Source organism: Mandrillus leucophaeus, unplaced genomic scaffold, assembly GCF_000951045.1.
Source record: "Mandrillus leucophaeus isolate KB7577 unplaced genomic scaffold, Mleu.le_1.0 Scaffold29, whole genome shotgun sequence".
Lineage (NCBI taxonomy): Eukaryota > Metazoa > Chordata > Mammalia > Primates > Cercopithecidae > Mandrillus > Mandrillus leucophaeus.
In genome coordinates this window covers 137,903-151,023 of record NW_012103031.1, presented here as the reverse complement: position 1 = coordinate 151,023, position 13,121 = coordinate 137,903, and the positions used below count along the sequence as shown (strand labels likewise).

The 13,121-nt window shown below is 52.6% G+C and overlaps 2 protein-coding genes across 2 annotated transcripts in view; one reads left to right on the top strand and one right to left on the bottom strand.

The window, feature by feature from the left end:
* SRRT (serrate, RNA effector molecule) overlaps positions 1 to 12,516 on the top strand; it is a 21,453-nt gene extending 8,937 nt beyond the window's left edge. The window contains exons 3-20 of the mRNA XM_011985663.1: positions 5,116 to 5,244; positions 5,493 to 5,639; positions 5,891 to 6,079; positions 7,908 to 8,077; positions 8,196 to 8,380; positions 8,556 to 8,654; positions 8,739 to 8,856; positions 9,027 to 9,184; positions 9,515 to 9,576; positions 9,674 to 9,752; positions 10,061 to 10,249; positions 10,610 to 10,783; positions 10,862 to 11,015; positions 11,134 to 11,327; positions 11,525 to 11,681; positions 11,873 to 11,962; positions 12,076 to 12,202; positions 12,328 to 12,516. Coding sequence (XP_011841053.1) covers positions 5,116 to 5,244; positions 5,493 to 5,639; positions 5,891 to 6,079; positions 7,908 to 8,077; positions 8,196 to 8,380; positions 8,556 to 8,654; positions 8,739 to 8,856; positions 9,027 to 9,184; positions 9,515 to 9,576; positions 9,674 to 9,752; positions 10,061 to 10,249; positions 10,610 to 10,783; positions 10,862 to 11,015; positions 11,134 to 11,327; positions 11,525 to 11,681; positions 11,873 to 11,962; positions 12,076 to 12,202; positions 12,328 to 12,403 — 2,497 coding nt within the window. The 3' untranslated portion in view covers positions 12,404 to 12,516. The remainder of the gene's footprint in view (positions 1 to 5,115; positions 5,245 to 5,492; positions 5,640 to 5,890; positions 6,080 to 7,907; positions 8,078 to 8,195; positions 8,381 to 8,555; positions 8,655 to 8,738; positions 8,857 to 9,026; positions 9,185 to 9,514; positions 9,577 to 9,673; positions 9,753 to 10,060; positions 10,250 to 10,609; positions 10,784 to 10,861; positions 11,016 to 11,133; positions 11,328 to 11,524; positions 11,682 to 11,872; positions 11,963 to 12,075; positions 12,203 to 12,327) is intronic.
* Positions 12,517 to 12,578: 62 nt separating this feature from the next.
* UFSP1 (UFM1-specific peptidase 1 (non-functional)) lies at positions 12,579 to 13,120 on the bottom strand (the record flags this gene model as incomplete). The annotated part of the gene is made up of 1 exon (XM_011985820.1): positions 12,579 to 13,120. A coding segment is annotated over one exon (426 nt), but the record flags the coding sequence as incomplete, so codon positions are not given.
* Position 13,121: the final 1 nt, after the last annotated feature.

Here is a 13,121-nt window from a genome sequence, read left to right as displayed (position 1 = left end):
CAGGCACCCGCCACCACACCTGGCTAATTTTTGTATTTTTAGTAGAGACGGGGTTTCACCATGTTGGCCAGGCTGGTTTGGAACTCCTGACTTCAGGTGATTCACCCAGCTTAGCCTCCCAAAGTGCTGGGATTACAGGCATGAGCCACAGTACCTGGTCTAAAATTATTTTTTGTAGAGACAGAGTCTTGCTCTGTTGCCCAGGTTGTAAATTATATTTTAGGAAGATTGCTTCAGAAAAATAATAATATAGAGTTGATCTGACTGGAGAGGTTGTCAGACTATTTCCCTGACAATATATGATTAGGTTTTTTGTCACTGTTTTGCCTAAAATCTCAGTTTATTGGGTGGTGCTGATTGGATTGATTGATTATAAGATGTGGTTATTGACCTTAGGATGTTACAGTGTAGGCTTGGCCTGGGGGTTCAGAATGGCCATGGATGTATTCTGTAAATGAGTATACATAGCGGAAGTTATAAAGAGGATAAGCATTAAGGGAACAGATCTCTAAAGGAGGGGAGCGGTGCTGGAGGTGGTGTGTCAGGGACCCACTGGAAAGTGACACTTAGCTAGACTTAGAAAGATAAGTGGGAATTCCTCAGACACGAGTGACACGAACAGCTTGGAGTTGTGGACATAATGTGTGCTTTTAGCATATTCTAGTTTGGTTAGAGTCCTGTTTCTCAGGATGTCCGCAGACCATAGGGAGTCTCCGAGGCTAAAATTATTTTTTGTGGTAATGTTTACATATTATTGCCATTTCCACTGATGGTACCATAGCAGTGGTGGGTAAAACTGCTGATGCTTTAGCAAACATCAAGGCAGTGACAGCAAAGAGTTTAAAAAAAAAAAAGAAAAAGCCAGCTGGGCGCGGTGGCTTATACCTGTAATCCCAGTACTTTGGGAGGCCAAGACGGGCAGATCATGAGGTCAAGAGATCGAGACCATCCTGGCCAACATTGTGAAACCCCATCTCTACTAAAAATAGAAAAAGTTAGCCAGGTGCTGTGGTATGCGCATGTAGTCCCAGCTACTCGGGAGGCTGAGACAGGAGAATCACTTGAACCTGGGAGGCAGAGGTTGCAGTGAGCCGAGATCGTACCACTGCACTCCCGCCTGGCGACAGAGCAAGACTACGTCTCAAAAAAAAAAAAAAAAAATGCCAGTTCTATCAATGGTTCTTGATGAAAGAGTAAAACATTTAATTTGATTAAATTGGACTCTTGACTGTACATCTTTGTTTTTGACATAAAATCTCTCTGTTGTCCAGGCTGGAGTGCAGTGGTGCAATCTCAGCTCACTGCAGCCTCCACCTCCCGGGTTCAGGCGCTTCTCCTGCCTCAGCCTCTCGAGTAGCTGGGACTCCTGACCTCAAGTGCTTCGGCCTCTCAGAGTGCTAGGATTACAGGCCTGCATTAGTTTTCTTGAGCAAGAGTATGCATGTGATTGAGTGAGCTGAACTAACAGCTTTTTTCCATGGGACATTATTTTTACTTGAATGAATGACAAACAGTGATTGTTCATACTTGGGTATTTGGCAGACATCTTGAAAATGAACTGAGAACCTGTTACTTCAGTGTAAGCTGTCAGTATTTGTTGCCAGTGATGAAGTAGCACTTTCCAGTGAAAATTAAAATTTTGGGCCGACGCAGTGGCTCATGCCTGTAATACCAACACTTTGGGAGGAGAAGGTGGGTGGATTGCTTGAGCCCAGGAATTTGAGAACAACCTGAGCAATGTGGTGAAATCTGTCGGTACAAAAAAATACAAAAATTAGCTGGGGGTGGTGGCACATGCCTGTAGTCCCAGCTACTCAGGAGGCTGAGGCGGGAGGATGACTTGAGCCTGGGAGGTCGAGGTGGGAGTGAGCCTTGATTGCACCACTGCACTCCAGCTTGGGCAACAGAGAAATACCTTGTCTAAAAAAAAAAAGGAAATTAAAATTTTGGAAAACTTCTATCTACTAATGTGAGCTTGACAGCTTCCCATTAAGTAAAGACTTTTTTGGTGAGATAGGCAGTGATGCTGATGCATACATTTTGATACTGTGTGAGACATACCAAAGTCCATTCAAAGGGCAAGATAGAAGAGTGCATTTTAATGTAGCAGAGAAAGAAATATTCACTGATACTATTTCAGATTGAAGGTTCTAACTAGCCTGTGAGAAACTACTTCCGTCTTGGACAAGGTAGCATAAAGAAAAGATAAAAAAGAACCTATTTCTTGTTGAATTTTGCGTAGTATCCAAAGTGAATGTCTACAGTTAATCTGAAAAGGCTTTTTCAACTCCTTATTAGTGTGAGGCCTGATTATCTGTTTTTTTTTTTTTTTTAAACGGGGTGTTACTCTGTTGCCCAGGTTGGAGTGCAGTGGCACAATCATGGCCATGGGTCACTGCAGCCTTGACTTCCCCAGGCTCAGGTGATCCTCCCATCTCAGCCTCCTGATTAGTTGGGACTACAAGTGTATGCCACCACACCCAGCTAATTTTTTTTTTTTCTTTCTTTTTTTTTTTTTTTGAGATGGAGTCTCACTCTGTTGCCCAGGCTGGAGTATAGTGGCATGATCTGGGCTCACTGCAACCTCTGCCTCCTGGGTTCAAGCGATTCTCCCGCCTCAGCCTCCCAAGTAGTTGGGATTACAGGTGTCTGCCACCACCCCTGGCTAATTTTTGTGTATTTAGCAGAGACAGTGTTTTGCCATGTTGGCCAGACTGGTCTCAAACTTCTGACCTCAAGTGATCTGCCCGCCTTGGCCTCCCAGAGTGCTGGGATTACAGGCGTGAGCCACCACTTCTAGCCAGCCAGCTAATTTCTGTATTTTTAGTAGAAAGGTGGTTTCACCATGTTGCCCCAGCCTGGTCTTGAACTCCTGGGCTCAGGCAATCCACCTGCTTTGGCCTTCCAAAGTGCTAGCATTCATTACAGATGGGAGCCATCATGCCCGGCCTGCCTCATTTTTCAAATAGAACAGAATATCTCAACAGATTTCAGTGTAGAAGCTATCCTCTACAAAGCCAGAACTTGGAGAGATTGGTGACAATGTAAAAACAACACCACTTTTTCTCACCAGAATTTTTCTGGAAAATAATCACTTTTCATAAAAACATGTGATCTATTTCATCTTACTGTGTAATTTAAAAATGAAGGTTTTGGAATGTTTTGTTTTAATTTTGAATATAGTAAGTATTGATAGATGTAACCCACATAAGCAGAAACTCTTTGATGTCCTCATTTTTAAGAGTATGAAGGGGCTGAGGCAGGAGAATTGCTTGAGCCCAGGAGGCGGAGGCTGTAGTGAGCCGAGAGTGAGATTGCGCTACTGCACTCCAGCCTGAGCAACAGAGTGAGACTGTCTCCAAAAAAAAAAAAAAAAAGAAGAAGAAGAAGATGAGGATAGGGGAGGCTGGGTGACTGGTTGGGAGGTTGGTGACTGGTGGGGAGGCTGGTCGAGAGGCTGGAGTGACAGCCAGGAGCCCAAGTTAAAACAACAGTGTTGCTTACTGGCATTGAAGTAAGGGTGTGATGTGATGAGACTTGTGTTTGAGGAAGGTCCGCCTGCCAGTGGGGAGACAGAAGCGAGAGACCAGAAGCAGGTGGGCAGCCAGGGTTGCAGGAGCCACACTGGACAAGGACAAGGACTAGGACAGGTTGTGTGGGGATGGCAGAGTGTGGGACAGCTTTGATAGGCTTTGAGGCAGAGGATTAGCAGGAGCAGTAATTAGCGGTGAGGGTAGTGAATGACAGCTGGGGAGAGATGCTGTTCCGTTACAGCAGAGTGGGGAGTAAGGGGAGGAAAAGACATTTGGGCCCATAATGGTAGGATGAATAGGATTGATTGTGTTTTTTTTTTGTTTTTTGGGACGGAGTCTTGCCCTGTTGCTCAGGCTGGAGTGCAGTGGTGCGATCTCGGCTCACTGCAAGCTCCGCCTCCCAGGTTCACGCCATTCTCCTGCCTCAGCCTCCTGAGTAGATGGGACTAAGGGTGCCTGCCACCACAACCGGCTAAATTTTTTTGTATTTTTAGTAGAGATGGGGTTTCATTGTATTAGCCAGGATGGTCTCAATCTCCTGACCTCGTGATCCACCCGCCTCAGCCTCCCAAAGTGCTGGGATTACAGGCGTGAGCCACCGTCCCCAGCCAAATAGGCTTGATTCTGACAGGTTGAATTTGAGGGGGTGATGGACTTCTAGTGGGGGATGATTTTAAGAAAGTTCTTTTTATTTTTAGAGACAGGGTCTCCCTCTGTCACCTGGGCTGAATGCACTGGTGTAATCGAAGCCTGCCGCAGCCCCGACCTCCTGCCCGTGAGCGGGCCTGTAGCAGGGGTGATTCATGTGGGTCTGGAGCTCAGGTGGAAGGCCAGGCTGAGAGAACAGTTGGAGAACCATCAGTTCTTGGGTATTGGCTGAACTCACGGAGTTAGACAAGAATCTTTGTTTTGTTTTGTTTTGAGACAGGGTCTCTATTGCCAAGGCTGGAGTGCAGTGGCTTGCCCCGACTAGAGAAAAATCTTTTTCTGTTAGGAGTGAAGTTTTATAATTGTAGGCTTTTTAGTCTGGTATCTCAGGGTGTAAGAAGGGCCTGTTTAAAGAGCGTGGCTGTGGCATATCCAGCTGCATCTTTAATTATTGTTACCTTTTTAAAAAATAAAATTTTTTTTTTTTTTTTTTTTTTTTTTGAGACTTGCTCTGTCGCCCAGGCTGGAGTGCAGTGGCCAGATCTCAGCTCACTGCAAGCTCCGCCTCCCGGGTTTACGCCATTCTCCTGCCTCAGCCTCCCAAGTAGCTGGGACTACAGGCGCCCACCACCTCGCCCGGCTAGTTTTTTGTATTTTTTAGTAGAGACGGGGTTTCACCGGGTTAGCCAGGATGGGCTCCATCTCCTGACCTCGTGATCCGCCCGTCTCGGCCTCCCAGAGTGCTGGGATTACAGGCTTGCGCCACCACGCCCGGCCTAAAAAATGTTTTATAGGGATGGGGTCTCACTATTGCCCAGGTTGGTCTTGAACTGGCCTCAAGTGATCTTCTGCCTCGGCCTCTCAAAGTGCTTGGATTACAGGCGTGAGCCACCATGCCCGACCTTTAATCTTTGTTACTTGTTCTTACCTCCAGAGAGTGGGACCGTGGCCGTGAGCGCCGTAGTCGGGGTGAATATCGGGACTATGACCGGAATCGGCGAGAGCGCTTCTCGCCACCTCGCCATGAACTCAGCCCGCCACAGAAGCGCATGAGGCGAGACTGGTGAGATGGAGCGGTTTCCCTCTTCTCCCCTTCGCCTCAGTTCCACTTGGGCCTCGCCTTTCTCCCCTCACCTGTGCCTAAATCTTTGTCATTTCCTTTTCTCAACTTCCCATCACCCATTGTTTCTTTATCCCTTGAAACCTTTGTCTGGGAGACCATGCTGTGTGTACCCCTGTCTGTCTGTCCTCCTTCGTGCTCTGGGGAGGTGACTCCCTTCTCTGCCTTACTTTTGTGTCCCCCACCCTCAGGGATGAGCACAGCTCTGACCCATACCACAGTGGCTATGAGATGCCCTATGCTGGGGGTGGTGGGGGCCCAACTTACGGCCCCCCTCAGCCCTGGGGCCACCCCGACGTCCACATCATGCAGCACCATGTCCTGCCTATCCAGGCCAGGTAAGGGCCGGGCTTTTCGGGAGAAGGGGGTTGGTAGGCCTGGGGGATGGATGGGGTTGCTGAAGGCCATGGCTGAAGCCAGGGAGTGGGTCAGGCCCACAGAGACATGTCCCTGGGATGGGGGTAGTAGCTGTTGGGGTTTGGGGTGATGTCCATGGTGGGCAAAGAAGGGGGGCACCTGGCTACTTTGGCCGCTGTAGCCTCCAACCCTTCCCCAACAACCAAGCCTTTCTGACTGGGGTCCCCTCCAGGCTGGGCAGCATCGCAGAGATCGACCTGGGTGTGCCGCCGCCTGTGATGAAGACCTTCAAGGAGTTTCTCCTCTCCCTGGATGACTCGGTGGATGAGACGGAGGCCGTCAAGCGCTATAATGACTATAAGCTGGATTTCCGGAGGCAGCAGATGCAGGATTTCTTCCTGGCGCACAAAGATGAGGAGTGGTGAGTGCCCCTGCTTCCCTGGATCTCTGCCCTGGCATGTCCCCCTGGCCCCGCCGGTGGAGCCGCGGCCCTGTCCTCTTCCCAGTTTCCCCTGTCCGGAACTTTCTGGGGGTGGGGGTCGGGAAGTATGACAGCATTGGCTGATGGGGTCTCCCCCTCACTTCAGCGACTGCCACGGCCCCCGCCCTGCCCTATCTCCTGTCCTGCTGTCCTCAGAGAGTGGGACACCTCCAGGCAGCAGGCCAGAGCCACCTGGCCCCTTGGGGCAGCAAACAGGCCGCTTCCCATTTGCTGGTGTTGGGTCATTGTCATCCCTGATCACCAGGACCCCGTGTGACTGTGGCATCCTCCTAAAGCGACGAGTGAATCCAGACAGGAAAAGCAAAGATCTCAGGGTCATTTGACAGAAAAAGAATTTTAATTTTTTTTTCCTTTTGTGGATGTTTTAATTTTAATCAACCATCTTTTCCCCCCTTCCTGCTCCTCCTCCTCCTCATCCTCTTTCTGCTCCTCCTCCTTGAAAAGAGCCAGAACTGGGAACTACACCCGCTCATCGACGGAGCTCGGAGCAAACCCACCTCCACCCCCACCATACCCAGCCCATACATGAGCCCCTGGGCTGAGCTGCGCGGCCCGGCCAGGCAGACAGGCAGGGCACTGCTGTGCACAATGCAGCGGTTTAGCTGAATGTGATTGCTCAGGCAGCTAGCCAGTCAGGCCCCACTGCGGAGTCCCGCGGGGCAGGGCATCTCGGCCGGGCGCCCAGCCAGGAGCCAGCCGGTGGCCCACCAGCCAGCATGGGCCCTGGGCGCCGCTAGTTAAATCTTGAGCTCTGTTTGACCAAGCGGCCAAGGTAAAGATCCTGGAGGTGATGCCTGCGGCTTTCCTTTCCTCCTCCGCCCCACTCGTGGTTCTGTTCTGTCTTCGCTGTCCCCTCTCAAATTGCTCTGTGTCTTTGTCCTAATCTCTCACGCACTTTCATTCTTCTCTGTCCCTGTTCTTGCTCCCTGCCTAACACTGCCTTCCGCCTTGTTGGTTTTTTCAGTTTCTCTCTCTTTAGTTTTTCCCTTTGTTTTGGTTTCTGGGACTTTCTCACACTTTCCCCTTTCCTCCCTTTCCCCTTTTCCTCATACTCCTCATTTCTTCTGTTTTCCCCCTGAGGTCCTATTTGAAATGTTTTATTTTTCTTTTCCTCCCTAACCTTCCAGCCCTCTCCTCTCTCTCCCCTGTGGGCAGGACCTGAGGCTCTAAAGGGCACTCCAGTCTCTCCCTTCAGTCTTTCCTGTCCCTTCACCGTCTTGCTTATCTTCCCACGGGTGGAGAAAGGTGCCCTGCCTCTGGGCTTTTGCTATCTGGCCCCCTCTGTCTTCCACCTTGGGGTGGAGGGAGTTGGTGGGAGCAGTTTTTGAATGACTGCAGTTTGGGGTTGGTGAGGAGAGGGAGGTTCTTCAGGGCCTGCTATTTCCTGAGCCTTCCTCTCTGAAGCTTTGGGAAATGACACCTTTTGACTAGTTAGTGTTTCCCAGAGACTTAAAGTGGTAAATCTGCCTCTCCAACCCTGGCGTCCCCCTGTAGTCATTGGTCTTCCCAAATCCAGAGCTCTTAGTTCCTGGTTTTCCCCCAGATCTTCTCAGAGCACAACTTCTGGTTCCTTTTGGGGTGTTGGGTGGTTCTAGTGCAACCCTATCCCCTAATCTCTCTGTTTTGATGACCTTTTGTGGGTGTGAGAGGATGGGGGCTATGCCCTGTCTTTCCTGGGCCCCTTCCCACATCCTGGCTTTGGCTTCCAGTAATTGTTTTGTCTTTCCCTCCCCCGCTTCGTTCCCAGGTTTCGGTCTAAGTACCACCCAGATGAGGTGGGGAAGCGTCGGCAGGAGGCCCGGGGGGGCCTGCAAAACCGTCTCAGGGTCTTCCTGTCCCTCATGGAGACTGGCTGGTTTGATAATCTTCTCCTGGACATAGACAAAGCTGATGCCATCGTCAAGATGCTGGATGCAGGTGTGTGGATTTGGAGGGGTGGCAGGCATTTGGGGTGGGTGTATTTGGGGACCAGGCAGACACGGGTTGACAGGAGCCAGGGCCCTGGGGTTGTGAACTCTGTTCCCTTTGTTGGTAGCTGTGATTAAGATGGAAGGAGGCACAGAGAATGATCTCCGCATCCTGGAGCAGGAGGAGGAGGAGGAACAGGCAGGAAAGCCTGGGGAGCCTGGCAAGAAAGAGGAAGGACGGGCTGGAGCAGGCCTTGGGGACGGGGAGCGTAAAACAAACGACAAGGACGAGAAGAAGGAAGACGGCAAGCAGGTCCGAGCGCCGGGCCTCTAGTGCTGCCTCGGGGTCCAAAGGAGCTACAAGTGCGGGGCTGTGTTCTGGGAGGGGTGGGGAAAATGAACCTGTGGCCTCAGCTGTCGGGGTGGTGGCCCTCTGATAAAGGTGGAAGGGGAGGTTTGACATCCCCAGTGGTTGTCTCTTCCCATAGTCCGAGAATGACAGTTCTAATGATGACAAAACGAAGAAGTCGGAGGGTGACGGGGACAAGGAAGAGAAGAAAGAAGACTCTGAGAAAGAAGCCAAAAAGGTGAGGTGTCTATGACCTGGGGTCAGAGTGTCGTTGCTGGGGTCCTGGCACACTGACTTGTCCCTTCCGCTGTGGCTTGCTCAGAGTAGCAAGAAGCGGAACCGGAAGCACAGCGGGGACGACAGCTTTGATGAGGGCAGTGTGTCGGAGTCCGAGTCGGAGTCAGAGAGCGGCCAGGCTGAGGAGGAGAAGGAGGAGGCCGGTAGGGTTTCTTTTCTGCTTCTAAAGTGCATTCTAATGCGGGTGGGGAGGTGAGCGGTTGGTGACATTGATGTGGGAGGGAGGGTGGCTTTTAGGGGAAAGCTTCTCTATCCTCCCCATCAAAATCAGTAATAAAAATGCACCAACTCCTTCCTACCCCTTCCTGCCCAGAAGAAGCGCTCAAGGAGAAGGAGAAGCCCAAGGAAGAAGAATGGGAGAAGCCCAAGGATGCCGCCGGGCTGGAGTGCAAGCCGCGGCCGCTGCATAAGACCTGCTCCCTCTTCATGCGCAACATTGCGCCCAACATCTCCCGGGCTGAGATCATCTCCGTGAGTGGGGACCCATGGAGTCGGGGCAGGGCCGATGGAGAAGTGGAGGGCAGAGGGAAGGCAGTGGGGCCCTGCCTGTGACAGATGCCCCCATTTCACCTGTTAGGGAGGCCCCTTCCCCAGGGCCCATGGCCTCTGAGGACTAGTCCTGATCACGCCATTGGCTTTCAGGTGCTGGTGTTTGAAGCCCTTTAGTGGTTTTTCCCTGCCCAAGGATGGGAAGAGTGACAAAGCAGTTAGTCCTAGGGTTCTGAGGACAGTGGGGGATTGGAGGAAGAAGCGAGTGAATCCTTGAGTCACTACATGGGGCTGGTTTTCTGCTTCTTGCAGCTTTGTAAAAGGTACCCAGGCTTTATGCGGGTGGCGCTCTCAGAGCCCCAGCCAGAGAGGAGGTGAGTAACTCGTGTTGGAGGGAAAAGTGCAGGGGAATGTTAATGGCCAACACCAACTCCCTTGCTTGACTATGCTAACATTTTCTTTCTTGTGTAGGTTTTTCCGTCGTGGCTGGGTGACCTTCGACCGCAGTGTTAACATTAAAGAGATCTGTTGGAACCTGCAGAACATCCGTGTGAGTGCTGCGGGTGGGACTGTGGGGAAGAGGAAGGGAGGCTGTCTATGCCCCACGGGACCTCTGCATGACTTTGTTCGTCTGATAGGCCAGTTGTTCTGCATCCTCTTTGACCGTTTCGTCTGCCTACATTGTCTCTGGGCAAGGCTCTAGGGCTGTTACCATGGACAGGACCTATGTGGTCCCCGTCCCCAGGGAGCTTGCAGTCTGATCAATCACTGGTGCTCAAGAGGGGAGGGTCTTAGAGCTGCTACTTCTCCGGCAAGTAGGGTAAGTGGGATAAGCTTCCAATGATGTCTGCCCTCCAGCTCCGGGAGTGCGAGCTGAGCCCTGGTGTGAACAGGGACCTGACCCGGCGCGTTCGCAATATCAATGGCATCACCCAGCACAAGCAGATTGTGCGCAACGACATCAAGCTGGCGGCCAAGCTGATCCACACCCTGGACGACAGGACCCAGCTTTGGGCCTCGGAACCAGGGACGCCTCCCCTGCCAACGGTCAGTGACTCCCCAAAGGACTTTGTCAGAAACAGCTGATGGTGCCTCTGCTGTGGGCACCTCTTACCTCACCTATCTGTAGCCTTAACCCCCTTGCACCCACTTGCCTGCTCACTCATTTGTCCCTCCCTGTGTGGGTAGCACCTTCTCCAGCTTCCAACAGAATGGGGGGATGCTAGTGATCATTTGTGGCTGGGGTGGAACAAAAGCTAAAATGAAGACAAATCTCAAGGGGGCAAAAGGCGCCAGTTATGTCCGGTGAACTCTTGTTCTCTCGCTGCTCTTTCACTTGTAGAAGGTCTCAGGTTACCTCCCCTGAAGGTCTTTCTCTGCCTTACTTGCCTGTCTTCCTCCCACCAGAGCCTGCCCTCACAAAACCCGATCTTGAAGAATATCACCGACTACCTGATCGAGGAAGTGAGCGCTGAGGAGGAGGAGCTGCTGGGGAGCAGCGGGGGCGCCCCTCCTGAGGAGCCTCCTAAGGAAGGGAACCCGGCAGAGATCAACGTGGAGCGGGATGAGAAGTTGATCAAGGTGCCAGTGGCAGCACGGGGCACGTGGGGGCTCAGGTGGTGAGGGCAGGAGCTGAGCACTCGCACTCACTTCCCTTAGGTCTTGGACAAGCTCCTCCTTTACCTGCGCATCGTGCATTCCTTGGATTATTACAACACCTGTGAGTACCCCAATGAGGACGAGATGCCCAATCGCTGTGGCATCATCCACGTTCGGGGGCCCATGCCACCCAACCGCATCAGTCACGGGGAAGGTGAGCTCCAGGTTCCCATTTGTCGCCGGCTGCCCCTGGCCTCGGTCCTCCAGCCCCTTGCCATCGTCCTTCCTTCCGGCTTCCTTCCCAACCTTCTTCCTCTGTTCCCAAACCACAGTGCTGGAGTGGCAAAAGACGTTTGAGGAGAAGCTCACGCCATTGCTGAGTGTGCGGGAGTCGCTCTCAGAGGAAGAGGCCCAGAAGATGGGGCGCAAAGACCCAGAGCAGGAAGTGGAGAAGTTTGTCACCTCCAACACGCAGGAACTGGGCAAGGATAAGTGGCTGTGTCCTCTCAGTGGCAAGAAATTCAAGGTCTGGGATGTTGGAGAATGGCCGTGCTACAGTGGTGGGAGGTGGGGTTGAGACAGGAAGCCCCCTAAAGGCCTGGGCAGGGGTGGGGGAACTGCTCACTGGACTGGCAGGTGGGAGCTGGAAATCCTTCCAGGTCGGGCCTGGGAGCGAGGCAACCATTACCTGGCTGTCCTGACCCCACTCCTCTCTCCACCCAGGGTCCTGAGTTTGTGCGCAAACATATCTTCAACAAGCACGCAGAGAAAATTGAGGAAGTGAAAAAGGAGGTGGCGTTTTTTAACAACTTCCTCACTGATGCCAAGCGCCCAGCTCTGCCTGAGATCAAGCCAGCCCAACCACCTGGCCCTGCCCAGAGTAAGATACGATCCATGAAGGTCGCATGTCCCCTCTCCCTTGATTACCCAGGGACTCCCATTTCTCTTTAACATGTCACCCCGAAAAGTTTCTGCCCCATCCTCAGGCCATAGCCCTAGAAGTCAATTGTACCCATCCCCCTCCCGCCCCCGCAGTAATTCATGTCCCTGTCCGTGTTGTACTCCCCCCAGGTTTGACCCCGGGACTCCCCTACCCACACCAGACTCCCCAGGGCCTGATGCCCTACGGTCAGCCCCGGCCCCCGATCTTGGGCTACGGAGGTAAGTACAGGAGGGAGATGAAGGGGCTTGGTGAGTGTGTGGCGTTGGGAGAAGGAAACAGAGGATGGAGTTGAGGACATAGTTTTGCAACTCAACACTAATCTCTGTCATAGCTGGTGCTGTCCGCCCTGCAGTCCCCACAGGAGGCCCTCCATACCCCCACGCCCCATATGGTGCTGGTCGAGGGAACTACGATGCCTTCCGAGGCCAGGGAGGTTATCCTGGGAAACCTCGCAACAGGTAAGGAGAAGGGCAGATGTGAAACCTCGCAACAGGTAAGGAGGGCAGACACCCAAGCTTTGTTGCTGCCTGCAAACTCCCTTTTGGGAGCCCCCAGCTCTCATCCTTTACCTCTCATTTCACAGGATGGTTCGTGGAGACCCAAGGGCCATTGTGGAATATCGGGACCTGGATGCCCCAGACGATGTTGATTTCTTTTGAGCCGTCCACCGTTCCTCACTCCTGTATCCATACTCGTGACTACCTTGTCCCATCCAGCTCTGAGAATTTTTTGTACGATCAGCCTTACTGCCAATAAAAGCACTTCCACAGGGCTCCTGACTCTCGTGTGTTACATACCTCCCCCATCCTTCCACAGTAACTCCTGAGGTGTTGCTCAGCCCTGCCACTTTTATTATTGATGTCAAAAGCGCCAGGCTCTGCAGGGACACCAGTGGGTGGTACAAAGGTGCATGTCTGGGACCCGAGAATCTCAGTTCTGTAACTTTGCCCTCAGTCCAAGGTGTGTTGCTGCTGTTGGGAGCTAAGGCTGGTCAAGCACAGGTTGTAGAAGGAGTTGGGGTCAAAGGCTGCACTCACCTCTTGCCAGCCCACCCACCCAGCAGCTTGTAGTTCACTGGGGCTTTTTGGAGCGCCCCAGTAGTGAGGGTCCAATACCAGGACATAGTCTTCCGTGCCTGACCCGATGCAGATTCCCAGCAAGGCCTTAGACCTGGCATCCGCGTCCCCTCCAACCATGACTGGGCCCCCGCCCCCTGCGAAGTGGGAGTAAAGCTTCTCCAGCTCCCCATGCAGCCCCGCTCCCCGGGGTACGTGGCAGAGGCGTCCCTGGGGCCCTCCGAAGTGAGCGAGGCAGAGGCTGGCCTCCACGCAGCCGATCCAGTCCCGGGAGCCGCGGAACCCGGGGGGCTTGTCACCC